The 16,781-nt window shown below is 46.0% G+C and overlaps 1 protein-coding gene across 1 annotated transcript in view; it reads left to right on the top strand.

The window, feature by feature from the left end:
* Positions 1 to 16,571, top strand: part of ABCA4 (ATP binding cassette subfamily A member 4) — a 227,808-nt gene extending 211,237 nt beyond the window's left edge. The window contains exons 47-51 of the mRNA XM_083157071.1: positions 1,198 to 1,332; positions 3,958 to 4,061; positions 7,526 to 7,618; positions 12,365 to 12,614; positions 15,697 to 16,571. Coding sequence (XP_083013197.1) covers positions 1,198 to 1,332; positions 3,958 to 4,061; positions 7,526 to 7,618; positions 12,365 to 12,614; positions 15,697 to 15,810 — 696 coding nt within the window. The 3' untranslated portion in view covers positions 15,811 to 16,571. The remainder of the gene's footprint in view (positions 1 to 1,197; positions 1,333 to 3,957; positions 4,062 to 7,525; positions 7,619 to 12,364; positions 12,615 to 15,696) is intronic.
* The last annotated feature ends 210 nt before the right edge of the window (positions 16,572 to 16,781 follow it).

A 16,781-nucleotide genomic window follows, 5' to 3' on the forward strand; every position in this document is an offset into this window, starting at 1 on the left:
GAAGTGATAAACTGTCTGGTTTTTATCACCAGCCAATCAGCTCCTACCTGTGAAGTTACAGGCTTGGTTTGAAAAATGAGAGGTAGGACCTGATTGGCCACTGATAAAAACCAGACAGTTTATCACTTCACCAAGCTTAATAAATCTACCCCTCAATGAGGCTGATTCGCCATGTTTTATGGCGATTTTGTGCTATTTTCGTGCTGTAAGGTGATTTTTTTACTAAAACGGTGAATCACCCTATTCAATGACCAGATGGCGAATACATTTCAAGGTTTTTATCGCCATAATTCACCGAGTAGCAATCGCTTTCTTTTTATGGTGAAGTGGAATGTGAACTTTTAAAATAAAGTGTTTTGTTTTTTACATTTGGTGTCAAAAAATCAGGAATTTTATTCTGAGGAGGGGCATGCTATTTTTATTCATGTGCTTTACGCACATGAATATATATTTAATTTAAAACTTTTTTTTTTTTTTTTTTACACAGAGCAGCCAGCAGGGGGCCGGGAGTCGAGCAGCTCATTAGATATTCATATATTCACTGCACCCGATCATTACATATGCTCGATCAGGTGTAGTGAATACCCGGTCCCCTGTTGGCTATCCCGGGGGGGGCAGCCTGTGCTGCCTGGCTCCCGGGGAGCCCACCTCCCCCCCACAAATGTTCTGGGGCAGGCAGGGAGACTTCCATCTCCCTGCCTGCCGCCATCGTCAGGCTCCCTGCGGCATCGCCGCAGGAGTTAAAATTCGCCGGTCAGGGGCAGTGAGCCCCTGACTCGTTTAATACTGGAGCCTGCGAGGCTCCGGAACGCGGCGGGCAGTGGCGAATGTGCAGCGAATCCTAAACAGGATTCGCTGCACATCATCAAAATTCTCATTGAATACTGTCCTAAATATTGGTCTTTATTTTGTAGCAGGTAAACAGCATAATCAAGTATGGTGACAGCATTGCAGCATACAGGTGTCACAGCATAGTAAACTTTTCACAAAGCTCTAGTGGCCCCTACAGTAGCCCACAGCCGGGCCTATCAATTGGGCAGCTGTTCCACCATCAAGAGCAATGACCCACTGCCCTGTAAACACTTATATCAGGAGAGCACAGGTGCTGCTAATCAACTCAACCCTGATTACATCAGTTTCCCTGATAATAATAATTGCAAATCTGGAATTAAGCTTTTACTGTGTTCTCTTTTCCAGGTGGCAGATTGGGGAATTGAAAAATTGGACCTTAAAAAATACGCAAACCAGCCAGCTGGTACTTACAGTGGAGGAAACAAACGCAAGCTGTCCACTGCCATTGCTCTGATAGGATGTCCTTCTGTGGTGCTATTGGTGGGTACTTCATGTTATTTCTCTCTCATATTGTCCCTTTCCTCTCTCTGGGCCTGTATCATAGGTGGCACTGCTGTGTGTGCTCTAGCGTCTGTTGTCAGAGTCATGGCTTTGATAATAGGCAGATGTTAATTTAAGTCTTCACTTTGTGTACTAGCGTGTACCTAAATGTACATGCACTGAGATGACCACGTTCTGCACCTACGCATGTTGTACCACCTCCTCTGGTTCTATACACTCCCTCATCATGTGCACCATTGGCCAATGGGAAAGTTTTTCCATCTGTACATGGCCTCTATGGAAGCAGCTATGCTTCTGACAATGCAGCTGCTTTGTGTGTACACTCAGGGTAATGCATGCGCTATAGGGTATTCATATAACATTTTGTGCATTCACAGTAGAAAATAATTGTTTAACTGGGCATTGGTCATAGTTTGCATGCACCTCTAAGTCAGGCTTTGTATGTGACCATGGGCCTCATTCATTTTGTATAGTACTGTATATGCAAGGGTCCTGCATTCTCATTGCTGTATTGCAAAGCTCTCTGAGTAACAGGAAGAGGTGTTTCCAGGGAGGGATGGGAACGGAGGTGGCTGGTGTTCGGCAAAATCTAGGGGTGCCGCCTCTGTTTCCCTGGGTGTGGCAAAGCAAAGTACTGCATCTGCAACACAGTTTGACCTGTGAGGTCAGACTTACTCAGGCTGCAGGTGCAAATGAACATATGATATGATAAGCAGCAAGCAGCTTAACGTACGCAATCCAACCAGAATGAGGGGCTTAGTACCAACTTAATTTATAAATCACAAATCTTGATTCTCAAGCAGGAGAAAAGAGGTTTTCAAGCGAGAGGGTATAGCACAAAGATGGACATAGACTTGGGTCCTAGAGGGAAGACTGCCAGAGGAAACAGGAGGTGAGAGCCTCCCAAGGGAGAGGTTAGGATGTACAGGTGGTCATAGACCTGGTTCCCAGAGGGAAGACTGCCAGGGGAGTCAAGAGGTGGAGATGTTCCCAAAGGAGAGGGTAGCAGAAGTGGATAAGAACATAGGTTACAGAGGGAACAATGCCAGGGAAAACAGGAGGTGAAGTTTCCAAGGAAGAGAGGTAGGTATAGAGGTGGATAAGGACCTGTTAGCGGAGACAGGAGGTGCAGAGGTTTCCAAATGTAGAGGGTAGGGTGCAGAGACAGATAAGGATCTAGGACCCAGAGGGAAAACTGCCAGGGAAGACAGGATTTGGAGAGGTTCCCAAGGGAGAGGGTAGAGTGCAGAGATGGATAAACAAATACCTAGGTTCTAGAGGTAGAACTGTGAGGAGAAACAGAAGGTGGAGAGGTTCCCAAGGGAGAGTTTAGGATGCACTGATGGATATAAACCTAGGTCCCAGAGGGAAGACTGCCAGGGGAAACAGAAGGTGAAGAGGTTCCCATGGAGAGGTTAGGATGCACAGGTGGACATGGAACTAGATCCCAGAGGGAAGACTGCCAGGGGAAACAGAAGGTGAAGAGGTTCTCATGGAAAGGTTAGGATGCACAGGTGGACATGGAACTAGGTCCCAGAGGGACGACTGCCAGTGGAGACAGGAGATGGAGAAGGGTCTCATGGAAGAGGGTATGGTGCAGAGATGGATAAGAACCTAGGTCATGGGATAGACTGCTAGGGGAGATAAGAGAGGGTCTCAGAAAATGTAACTACCACCAGCTAATTATAGCAAGATGCTAAAGCTTCTAGTAAGTAAACCATAACTTTTAATATTTTCCCTTAAGGAAGTGAGGTAACACGACATACATATTAACCCCTTCAGTGGTACTCCAGAGAATATTCTGGGGTTTGCTCCAGTACGCAGACTGGCAAACCTGGAAAATTCTCAGGAGTGCCACTGCCTGCGCTCCCTTCCTCTGAGATCAGCTCCGCACTCAGCTTCGGCGGCTGCCCAGCTCCTGCTGCTCGGCCCTGCCTCCCTCCCCCCTGCTGTTTGCGGCGTGGTCTTGTAACATAACGCCGCACATAGCCGGGTTGCTGGGGGCAGGGCTGGGCAGCGGCTGATAGACACTTCTGCGGTGCTGCCCGGACCCGGGGACACAGTGGTGGGTTTTTTTTTTTAGGGAGCGCTCCCCAGAAAAAACTTGCTCCCGCTCCCTAAAAAAAAAAACACCACTGAAGGGGTTAAGATAAACAGTATTAAAAGAGGTAAGTTTGTAATTAGCAGATGTGAACTCATCTTGTGGTGAGAATATTACATTTGTCTTATGAGTAATTAGACAGGATAGAGAATGTATTTACTTTTTCACCTCTGGCAGCATTCCCAATATTGTAGTTACACTGGGTAACATATGATATCCCATCTTAGTAAAATTTCCCCACTGTATGTATTTGTCCATAGTGTTTTTGCTTTGCATAGGAAACTGCACGCCATAATAGGCATCATTTATGTATTTGCTCAGCTGCTGTCACTTTAGTCACGTGTGATTATGAATGTGTAGTCACTTGCCATAAAACAAGCCACGTCTACTTTCTATGCCACCAATTGAGCCCATTTGTAAAAAGGCTATAATGCAACAAGTGTGATATATTTCCCTTATGGACTTTTCATCCCATCATGTCACATGTTTATTTATATATTTAGGATGAGCCAACTACAGGAATGGATCCTCAATCGCGTCGCTTCCTTTGGAATTCTATTGTCAGTATAATCAAAGAAGGTCGCGCTGTTGTGCTGACATCTCACAGGTACCTGTAATTCTGCCTACTGGTCCATGGGTGGCAGCAATACCATACTATACAAGAATAGTCATTTTACTGTGCAGGTATACCTTGTAAATGGACTTGCTTAATGGGGTTTCCCAGGAGCATACAGAATAAAACTGATTGCATGGATTATTAATATAATGTTTGTAGGTGAATACAATGAAGCTGCACTTGAAAATAATACAGCATACACTTGAACAAACTGTAGCAGCAACATTTCGATATTTTAATTACATCGTCATCAGGCAATACATGTATTGCCTGATGACAATGATGTATTGCCTGATGAAGATGTAATTAAAACATCAAAACATTGCTGCTACATTGTATATGCTGTATGCTGTATTATTTTTGAGTGCCGCTTCAATGTGTTTGGTTATTTGGATCCCTGCCTGGGTATTTCCATTGAAGGCATCGACTTGATTAAAAGTTGTTGATGGAGTGCTGCCTCTTCTGCCGTGTGTATATAATGTTTGTAGCAAATATATGCCTACCAGCAAAGGGGATGCCGGCGTGTTAGGCTGCTGGGAAGGAGGGGGGGGTTGGTTCAGACTGAAGGGGGGCTTAGGATTAGGCTGCGGGAGCAGGGGAAGTAGTGTTAGGTGGTGGAGTGCGGGGGTTAGGTTTAGGCGCTATCAGGAGGAGTTAAAGCTGAGGGGGAAGGGTAATTATACTTACCTGACCCTTTAAAACAAAAGTGTGCTGTGGAAATAGGTGCGCAATAAATTAGGCTGGTGCTGCCCACTCTGATATATGAAAAATGGGGGAACACCACCTCCCAGTCATATATCATAGACAACAAAATATATATAGAGTGTGGCGCACCTTACCTAAATGATGTTCATAAAAACAACAATGTGAGTTTTTACAGTATTTATTTCATGGATAAAAATAAAACAATAAAGATAACAAACAAGGATGCAATACTTATTAGGAACATTTCTTCCAATCCTGGGTACAAATAATCAATATATTGAATGGGTTTTTCACCATTTAAAAGTACTGTGGCGGCACCACCGCAGTGAGCTTATTTGTGATCGGTCCCAGGATTAGAGATGGTCAAAACGGATCATCAAGCTAAGCCGGGATCCGTCTGAGCTCTCAGTGGAAAGATGCGGATCTTTTAGACGGGTCCTCGCCTCGCTTTAAAAAAAAAAGGGGGAATATACATGACCGAGTAAAAACACTGATCGATGTTTGGTTGCAGAATCGCCATCGATGGCAACCATCGATGGCATCTGCACCGATGGCCATCCCTGGCAGCAGCAGCTAATCTTTCTATCACTTGTAGTCACAGCACTGTACTCAGTCTACAGAGGTAGTACATCTCAGCTGCCACAGGTGGCAGCACTGAGATCAGGAAAATGCATTGTAAACTGAAACGGATCACCTTTTTGGGATCGGCGGCTCACTCGTTCTTGGGTGGGATCCGTTCAAAAGATCCTGTTCGTTCGCGAACAACCCATCTCTACCCAGGATCCAAAGTGCAAGTGCGTCCCGATAAAGTGCATCCAAAGTGTCCAAGTGCCAAGATGCTTTACACCTAGCCAGGAAGTGGTGTAGATATAGTTCCAAATAGCAACAACGCGTTTCAGAGACCTAAACTGTCTCCTTTCTCAAGCTGGGTATATCTACTATTAGGTTCAGGAACTCCACTTCCTGGCTAGGTGTAGAGCACCTTGGCACTTGGACACTCTATTTGGATGCACTTTATCAGGACGCACTTGCACTTTGGATCCTGGGACCGATCACAAATCAGCTCACTGCGGTGGTGCCGTAGACTTGACCCCCTAAGTACTTGGAAGAAATCGTTCCTAATAAGTATTACATCCTTGTTTGTTGTCTTTATTCTTTTATTTTTATCCATGAAATACATCCTGTAAAAAACTCACATTGTAGTTTTTATGAACATCCTTTAGGTACGGTGCGCCACACTCTATATATATTTTGTTGTCTATTGCCAAGATGGGTGTGAATCCTTAGGTCGACCACAGGAAGGTTAACGTGCATTAGGTCAACCACTGAAGGTTGACAGGCCTTAGGTCGACACACTGAAAATGTCGACATGTTGTTAGGTCGACAGGGTCATTAGGTCGACACAAGCATTAGGTCAACTTTGGCAGGGCCGAAACTAGATGTTTCGGTGCCCGGGGCGGCAGTCATTTGGTGCCCCCCCCAAAAAAAAAAAACCCCCACAATTCACTGCCTTGGGGACAGGCAGCGGGGGTCCGGGGACTGGAGAAGGTTAACTCCGGCTCCTAGTGCTGCCGGGCGGTGGGCAGGAGGCAGATTTTGAAAAGACTTGCCGGACGCTGATTGGCTGAATTCAGCCAATCAGCGTCCGGCAAGTCTTTTCAAAATCATCAGCGCTTCCCGCCGCCAGGCAAATAGCGAGCGGCTGTGTATGTGAAAGCTGCCTCTACACCAGTCCCTGGACCCCCGCTGCCAACATACCTGTATGCAGCCAGCGGGGGTAGGCAGCGTCCAGGGGTCCAGGGACTGGTGTAGCGGCAGCCTTCACTCACTCCGTCTCCTAGCGCTATCTGCCTGGCGGCAGGAAGCGCCGATGACTTTGAAAAGACTTGCCAGACGCTGATTGGCTGAATTCAGCCAATCAGCGTCCGGCAAGTCTTTTCAAAACCTGCTTCCCGCCCACCGCCCGGCAGCGCTAGGAGCCGGAAATAAACTTCTCCAGTCCCCGGACCCCCGCTAGGACCTGGCGTTAACCCACCAGTCCCCGGACCCCCACTGCTCATCCTAGGGACCATGCTGCCAGGACACCACACTAGCGCCCCCACCCTCCAGCGCCCGGTGCGCGTGAGCCCCTAGCCCCCCCCTAGTTACGGCCCTGACTTTGGGAATATCGACATGGGTTTCCCCCCCCAAAAAAAATTATCCCAGATGTCGACATGGACACCGTATCCGTGCACTGCGTTTCCTCGCATGTCTTGCTGCACTCGCCATTCTTCGGGCAAGGTGCATCGCTTTGCTCAGCAGCCTATTATATTCTCCATCCATGCCCTAGTGGATGGTAGGACATGAAATACAGAATGTCGGCACATGGCGCAAAAAAAAATGTGAAAAACCCCATGTTGACCTTTTGACTGTCAACCTTCCCAATGTTGACCTAATGCTTGTTTTGACCTAATGAGCCTGTTGACCTAGAGCCATGTCAACCTTTTGAGTGTGTCGACATAAGGCCTGTCGACCTTCAGTGGTTAACCTAATGCATGTCTACCTTTTTTGTGTTGACCTAGTTACCGTATACCGCCAGGATTCCCTACTTTGGAATTCTGACCACCGGTCATCCGTATGTATCCCTAGCAGAGAATGGCAATTTGTTACTATAGTTATTATGTCCAATAACATATACTGTATATACTGCTAGTACAGCGGGGGAGTAAGTCTGGTTAGCAATGATTCATTGGATCTGTGTTTCTCTTTAGCATGGAAGAATGTGAAGCTCTCTGTACTCGTCTCGCCATTATGGTCAAGGGAACCTTTAAATGTCTCGGCACCATTCAACATCTCAAATATAAGTATGGAAAATAATATTTTATGTAATCATTTCATCTTTCATTTGTTTTATCAGCAGTAGAGATGAGCAGCATTCTCCAATCTGTTCCATGGAATATTGATCTCATTCCTAAAGTGGCGACACGTCATGATTATATTTCCAAAACGTCACACTTCTGCGACAAAGGGCCTAATTCAGATCTGATCGCAGAACAAATTTGTTCTCAAAATGGACAAAACCATGCTGCACTGCAGGTGGGGCTGATTCATGCACATACAGAGGGCACAATTCAGACCCATACGCTAGGCTGGGAATTCGCAACCCTGCCAACTTAAGACTGCGCCTGTACACTGTGCGCATGCAGGGGGGTCACATTGCGAATGGACCATGCGAAGGTTTGCCTTCGCTGGCCACTCTCGAGGTGATTGAAAGGCGGCGGGCGTTTGGGGGCGTAATGCCAGTGGCAGACGTTCCCTGGCTGTTGGGAGAGAGGGCCTCCTTCTCCCCACGGCCTTCGCAGCGCTGATTGAAGCTACATACACAATGGGCAATTTTGAGCTAAAAGCAGCTCAGTTTTGTAGTTTGAGCTGCTTTCATGCTCCCGCATCATCGCCGGTGGCCGCCGCTCATCTGCTGGGGTGGACGGCTTTCCATAGGGTCCTGCTATAGAAAATCGTCCTGCTGAGCGATTTTCAGCCTAGCAATTTTCACCATCATCGCTGTCTATACATGCTGGGCAAAATCACCCAGTGTGTATGGACCTTAACTCAGCACTGCAATCACAGGGAAAATCCTTTGATGATGAGTGATTTCTCCCCTGTGTGCACAGCTGCGAATGCATTCGCAGTCGTGCACAGGGTCGGGGGTAGGTAGCTCAGCTGGGCGGAATTTATCTGCTCGCTAATACTGCCAGCCTAGCGTGAAGGTCTGATTCGGGCCCAGAGAAAGTTAGATTTGGGTGAGGTTTTTTTTTCTATGCAGGGTAAATACAGTACTTGACACTTCAATTCAGTTTGAACACAGAACTATGGTGTGTGTGGAGATGATATCCCCACTCAGTAGCGCTGCCACACTCAATAAATGGATACCCAGTCTTTTATGGGAAAGTACAAATTATCTTTACTTGGGTATCAGACCATAATACATTTTAAAAAATTACACATTACATACATAGTTTTACACTCAAAAGGGACATACAAGACGTACAACATAAAACATATAAGGCATGGGCTGGCTATAAAGCTTGTATCTGCATATACAATGTATATATATGAGGCAATAACATTTGTTGGTTTTGAGCAAATAGTTACCAGTCCTCCTTGTTGTCAGCAACTCGTGCTGTACTGGGTGCAGGTCACCAAGTCCTATATCCGAGCCTGTGGATGCTGCAGTTTGAACACACCTTACCCAAATCTAACTGTCCCTGAGCATATTACATCAGCCCCACGTGCAGCATGGTTTTGCTCATTTTAATAACAAATTTGCCCTTCGATCAAGTCTCAATTAGTCCCAAAGTGTCTTCTACCATCAAATTTGATTTTGCTCCTCTCTGGTTTATAGGCCCTTTGTCTCATAAACATGATTAAATCAGCATACTGGTAATTGGCCTAATATGCGCATAAGTAAATCAATGGATGCCTAATCATATCGGAATGTAAATCCTCTGAGCTCCCACTGATTCACGGTTTTGTAGCAGATATAATATACTGCGATTGTATTCTGTGACATCTCAGCAGAGGACACAGCCAGCAGAGAGATAACGGCCTATTTATAGTATGTAGCATCACTACGACTGTCCTCTATGTACCATCGCGGACTGTCCTCTATGTACCATCGCTTATCACAGCTATTTGCAGCAATAGAGATGACAAGTAATATACAAATACATTACACATGAGCAGAAATGAGGGGCTCTGCCAACTTTTACTAATTCACTTTACTGTCCATATTAAATGGTTGCTGAATACAAAGCATTAGTTTATTAATTATTGTGATTCTCATTAAAACTCACATTCTGTAATTTCATTTCTTAAAAAAAATATTAATAGGATTTACACCCTGTGTAGTTGGTGTAAGATACTTTTGGACATTGGGGGCGTTTGTATGCGAACACCCTGCGATTCCTGGATGTACCCAAGAAAACACCTAATGCAAACGGCTGCGGCTACTTGTCTTCCTAGAGCGGGCAGCTGACATCGCCTGATGCCAGCTGCCTGTCCTGTTCATGGAGAGTGGCCTAGATTAGCAAGCGCTTAAAAAATAATTCGACAAAATGAAAGAGGTGATGTTACCCATAGCAACCAATCAGATTACAGATGGAGCAGCTCTCATATGCCAGAATGGGGCACGAGCGCACAAGATGCTTGTGTTTTGTTTTATTCTCGGCAATGGGAAGCGCGAGCGTGTGAGATGCTCGTACGTCCCAGTCCCGCCGTCCGCCAGCTGCCGCCAGCTCTTGCGATATGGTGAGCTGGCGGCAACATTAAGAGAGGCTCCATCTGTATGTCTATCATTTATCTATTGCATCCAAGAACATGATACACAGAATATGATAGATTGGTTGCTATGGGCAATGTCACCTATTTTCATTTTTAGAATCTGTAGTAAATTTACCCCTAAGAAGTCCATTTTACTCGTGATAGTTCCCATGAATGCTGCTCATTGACTGGGGATGACCAGTTTGTGAGATATTAATGACAATGCTGCCAATCACTTCATTAGACACTAGTGCATTATAGGCAATTAGGGGCCCATTTATTAATAATCGCATTTGCAATGTGATCTGGACACAATGGGGGAAATTTACCAATATGAAAAACCTAGTTTTTCATATTGGTATTTCCCCTACGACTGCATACGACTGTTTCAGTCGTATGGAAAGTCGTGTTCCGGAGGGTCATTTACAAAGCAGTCATATACGACTGCTTTGTAACCCTCCGATGTCGTATTAATTTGTATTAGTAGCCATATATACGGGCGCTAATACAAATTATTTGTAGCAGTCTGCACAGATCAGTCAGATCCGTGCAGGCTGCAATGTGTAAAAAAAAATAGAAAAATAAATAAATATTTAAAAAAAAACGGCCTGGGGTCCCCCTCACAGCCGAAACCAGCACCAGGCTGACAGATCCTGGAGCCGGTAATTAAAAATCAGGGAACCCGACAAATAGGGGTTCCCTGATTTTTAACAACCAGCCCCAGGCTCCTGCTCTGGGGCTGGTTCCCAAAATACGGGGGACAAAATGAGTAGGGGTCCCCCGTATTTTAAGAACCAGCCCCAGGCAAAACCAGCCAGCAGGGTAATGCCACAGCCGGGGGGGAGACTTTTTATACAAGTCAAAGCATTCATCCCTACCGACCAGTCAGCCTGGCCAGGGGCCCTGGGGGAGTGGGGACCCCCCCAATAAAGGGGTCCCCCCCCTCCAGGACTTACCTGACCAGGCTGAAGCCTGGTGCTGTCCCCGATGCCCCTGGGCGGTGGGCATCGGGCTGATTCAAGTGTAAAAAAAAGATTAAACTATTGTTTTTTACTGTGGCACTACAAGTGCCAGCAAGCTGGGACTTGGAGAACCACAAGTCCCAGCCTGCTGGGCATTAAAGGGCCCGCTGGCACTTGTAGTTCCACAGTTAAAAAATAGTACACAAAACACACTGACACAAATTTTTAATAAAAGTTTAATACACACACACACACTGATACTTACCTATCTTGATCCCGTCGGTAGGTCGCTGGCTCCGGTGTCGGCGGCTCCGGTGTCGGCGGCTCCGGGGTCGGCGTCCTGTCTGAAGAAAATCCATGGTGGACCTGTGGAAGGAAATCCTACTCACCAGGTCCTCCATGGATGGTCTTGTGTCTTCTGTCTTCTTTTCCAGGGCTTATTTCTGCACCCACAGCAAGCTTTCGGTTCACCGGGTGCACACACCCTACACGCCGAGGGGGGGGGGGGGTGGAGAAGGGAGCTGGGCGCCCGGCAGCCCCATTAGCATATGGGCGTTCCCATGAGAACGCTGGGCGTTCCCAGTCTAATGACGCCGTGATGGACATGCGGGGGGTGGGCAGCTGACATCACCGGATGTCAGCTGCCCACCCTGTCCTTGCACAGGGCGCCTGCAGTTTAGAGTGATTATATAGGTCACTCTGAACTGCGTGCATGGGAGAAATCATTCGATGGTTGGCGATTATGTAAATCATCCATTCGCAGCCATGCGGGGGGGGGGGGGCACGGTGTGATAATGGGTCCTATTGCCCTGTAGTCTCTAAATAACATAATGGGTTTTTAGTTAATTAAAATACTTTCTTACAGCTATTGAATCAGTTCAAACTGTGTCCACTCACATTTGTACAAATGACTGGTATATTATATTCCAACATAACATATATTCTCATAATGGAGGATTGGCAGCTTCTGTCATTTGTTTAAGCACAGCCTGTTAAACGACACTTAGAAGATGATTGGTTGGTACTCAATCAATCTTTAAGGCTTGACACTATGGCAATAGTGCCAGTGATCATCGATAGTAGCATACTATTCAATGGATGAAAAGTAGAAAAAAACACTTTATGCTTGACAATGATGGAGGGAAACCATCTGGTTCTCGATGGCAAAACTATTCTACATTGGCCATAAACCGTCTATGATTTTGAATCATCGATGGACGTTGGCCATCACTACTTGACGCACCTCCCCCTGTGTGAGAAGTAATAGTGTGTCAGTAATCTCCCTGCTGCAATACAGCTGTACTACTCATGGTTTATTTTCCATTACAGATTCGGAGATGGTTATATTGTAACAATGAAAGTGAGAGCGCAGAAGCCTGGCTTAGCTCCGGACTCGGGCCCCGTAGAGAAGTTTATACAGACTAACTTTCCTGGTAGCTTAGAGCGAGAGAAACACTACAACATGTTACAGTACCAGATTAACTCCAGCTCCCTGGCCCGGATATTTCAGTTACTCATCTCCAACAAAGACATCCTCAATATTGAAGAGTACTCTGTGTCCCAGACCACATTAGACCAGGTAAGATGACAAGTGTATATTATTCCTAGTTTGTGCATTACAAGGGATCCAAACACACTCGGAGCATATCGCCTAACTATTACCATTGGGCTGGACAGTCCCAATCTTCCCACCCTGCTCTTAGGACCTTATTCTGGTCCGTTCGCAGCTGGCGTTCGTTCGCACAGGGACCGATGTTTGGCGTATGCGCATATGCCGGTTGCATGCGGCCACTGCGAACAGTCTATTCGCAGGGTGCACTCACCCAAGACTGCGGCTGGGGGCGTTCCCATGGTAATCGGGCCGTGAGCGGATGTCAGCTGCCTGCCCACATCAGGCCGTAACAGGATGTCAGCTGCCTGCACACTTACTTCCAAATGCCCAGGCACATCTAAGGTTACCTCAGAGTAACCACAGATGTGCGTGGGCCGCCGACATCATGTGATGGTCGGCGAATGGATGTTTATGTAAAACAGTTGTCAGATAGTTCTTTCCAGTAAAAACATTAAAACAATGACAGTTGCAAAATGTGACAAACTTCTTACTAATCTGATTATAATCAGGGGTATAGCTGTATCTGGTGCATTTGTTGGAAACAAATTGGAACCCACTCTCCCAATCATATACATACAGTCAGTGGCGGATTCAGGGGGGGGGCACCCGGGCACGTGCCCCCCCTGTCATTCATTTTGTAGATGAGGACCAGAGCTTTCCAACGAGCCCAGCCCCGTGTCTCTAGCCCCCCGGGAACCGGAGATATCGCCTGGCAAAGCTGTAACATTTTTTCCCCATAGGATAATATGGGACCCGTCAATTCCGACCCCCACCCGGTTCCAACTGCTGCCAGGTCCCCCCCTGGCATCACAGCAGCTTATGATGGATGTTATTCAATTCCAAATCGCTGGGCTTTCAATATGATACCAGGATGGTCCATATCGGTCAATCGGTTCCAGAGATATAGCGTGTAAATCGATTTTTTTATTTTTGAAATGTAATTTCATGGCTGTTCATGTCTTTGAGGGCAGATTACTCTGGAACCAAACGTTCCAGTTTTACTGGACCAAATTCATTCAAAGCCCACTCAAAAGTTCTTCAATATGATACTTGTCTCATGTAAATGGATTCAGTATTGAATCCCGGCGGTCGGGATCCCGGCGTTCAGAATCCCGACGCCGGAATCCCGACAGCCGAAATGCCGACAAGGGGGGGACGTGGATCGCCCCCCCTTGCGGGCTCGCTGCGCTCGCCACGCAGCGGGCCCGGTGCCTCGCTACGCTCGGCACACTTGTTTATTCTCCCTCCAGGGGTGTCGTGGACACCCACGGAGGGAGAATGTGTCGGCATTTCGGCGGTCGGGATTCCGGCGTCGGGATTCTGAACGCCAGGATCCCGACCGCCGGGATTGTAACTGCATCCCATGTAAATGGGTCAGTTAGTTCCGAAGATATAGCCGGTTAAATGAGACAACTGGTTAAAGGGGGGAGGGGTGGTTTTCTCTCCCCCTCACACCAGAAAATGCAGGGACTAGGCTGGTGTAAAAGGGGCCAACCTGGGAATGCATTTTCTGGTGTGAAATGGGTATTATTTCAAATAGCTGGGACCTGCAGTGCTCAGAATACAGCCAGGCTCTGCCACTGTCAGTGGCTATCACTTCTGCCTGGCGGCGGCTGTCCCCCATTTACCACGAGCATGTATTCCCCGTTGGCAATGAGCATGTAATCCCACATGGCAACGAGCATGGAACCTCTGGCAATGAGCATGGAACCCTTGGCAATGAGCATGTAGATAAGCAGCAATTATGTAGCATAATTTTTAATAGGCATTATGGTGTTTGGCATAATACATAATGGACATAATAGCGTGTAACGTAACGTGTAATGGACATTATGGTGTAAATGTTTAATGCGTGCCTTTGGTGGACAATGTCCCTGTTTATGAAGCGTATTGTGAATTTTGTCTTAATCTGTGTGGCATTATGTGAATTCTGGCTCAATCCGTGTGGCATTATGTGAATTTTGGCTCAATCTGTGTGGCATTATGTGAATTTTGGCTCAATCCATGTTGCATTATGTCAATTTTGGCTCAATCCATATCGCATCTTATGAATTTGGCTCAATCCGTGTGGCATTATGTGAATTTTGGCTCAATCCATATGGCATTTTATGAATTTGGCTCAATCCGTGTGGCATTATGTGAATTTTGGCTCAATCCATATGGCATCTTATGAATTTGGCTCAATCCGTGAGGCATTATGTGAATTTTGGCTCAATCCATTTGGCATTATGTGAATTTTGGCTCAATCCATGTGGCATTATGTGAATTTTGACACAATCCATGTGGCATTATGTGAATTTTGACACAATCCATGTGGCATTATGTGAATTTTGGCTCAATCCGTGTGGCATTATGTGAATTTTGGCTCAACCCGTGTGGCATTATGTGAATTTTGACACAATCCATGTGGCATTATGTGAATTTTGACACAATCCATGTGGCATTATGTGAATTTTGGCTCAATCCATTTGGCATTATGTGAATTTTGGCTCAATCCGTGTGTTATTATGTAAATTTTGGCTCAATCCGTGTGGCATTATGTGAATTTTGACACAATCCGTGTGTTATTATGTGAATTTTGACACAATCCATGTGGCATTATGTGAATTTTGGCTCATTCCATTTGGCATCATTTGTAAGGGGCAAGTATAATGGGGTCTAGTATTTTGTTGCATAATGTGTAGAAGTTGTATATGGTGTTGTACACTACACTCAAGGACATGCCCCATGTTGAGTGGCCACACCCTCTTTTCCAGAGCGCGCCTTCGGCACGCGCACAACTACATCCTTCACTTTTGTCGCCATGGTGGGCCTGTGTACTTTAAATGCCAGGGCCTATTTTTAATCCCATTCCCACCCTCTCTCTGCCGCTCTCTTAGCAGGTACACTGGCACCACTAACACTGGCCCTCCCCCACCTAAACCCTCTTTTATCATGGTGCCCCCCCTGTCATTTTATCCTGGATCCGCCCCTGCATACAGTACCTGCATACCTCATTATAGAGTAAAACAATTGTCATTGCCTGATGATTCTGCATTGCCCTCTACAGGTGTTTGTGAACTTTGCTAAGCAACAAACAGAAGATGAGGATATCCGTCTCCATCCTCGTGCTGCTGGAGCCACACGGGAAGTCAAAGTTGCACCTGCCCCAATACCAAAATGATAATATGAGAAAGCTAAGCTGGCCCGAGGTATCTGGGTAACACAGCAGAACATGACAGTGGGTTTTGGAAAGGGTGATGAAGACTATAAGACTGCAAGACTCGAGAAAGTCAATCAACCGCTATCAAAACTAGTTGAGAACTTGCACCAGTTTGAGAACAGCGTTTTAGAAAAGTGTTCCCAATATGCCAAGTGTATATACACCTGACATATGTATTCCAGTATGACGTCATTTCTGCCACTGCACACTCTTGTGCCAGTCAGTATGTAAGTTACTGCTTGCTGGCCGTGTACAGGGTTCATGTGTAGATTGTCACAGTGAAATTCCAGTCACGGCTCTTAAGAAAGAAGCCATGTAACATACTGCCTATTGCACTCAGCCCTCTCCCTGACGGAGTGTACTAACATAACCGTCCATTTAAGGCAATTTACACTATGGAATCAGTCCAGATGTAATTACCCTTGCTGCTCTCGCTACATCTTTCCATAGTAATACCATAGGGCAGCTATTGTAATAAATATGTACCTTCTGTATGTAATGTGTGCTGCATCTTCTCTTTTACTGTGTTTGAGGGGAGACAACAATCAAATCTGCTTCCTACTACGCCCAATGTCCCCTACAATACTCCAACCTCTCTCAGGTCTAGTTATCTCCAAATACTGTCTCTAGTCACTAATTATGATGGCCTGCATTATGTAATGAATGACCATGTAATCACATAATGATTATAGATTTGCTTTGTTCTTATACTTAAAAAATAAAGTTTAGTGGATTGAATTTGTTTACTTGTCACTATTTGTATACCGTACTCTGACAAGAACTTCAGAGACAATAAGTATTGAGTTGTAGGGTATGTAATGGATTTAATAGACTGGATGCAGTAGACGGGCGCCCAATTTGCATACAAACGTTACCTTAGGAAAATCGCATCGCATGGGCCATTTTAAGGGCCATGCGATGCGATGCGATTT

The sequence above is a fragment of the Crinia signifera genome, chromosome 8 (assembly GCF_055691185.1).
Source record: "Crinia signifera chromosome 8, ASM5569118v1, whole genome shotgun sequence".
Classification (NCBI taxonomy): domain Eukaryota; kingdom Metazoa; phylum Chordata; class Amphibia; order Anura; family Myobatrachidae; genus Crinia; species Crinia signifera.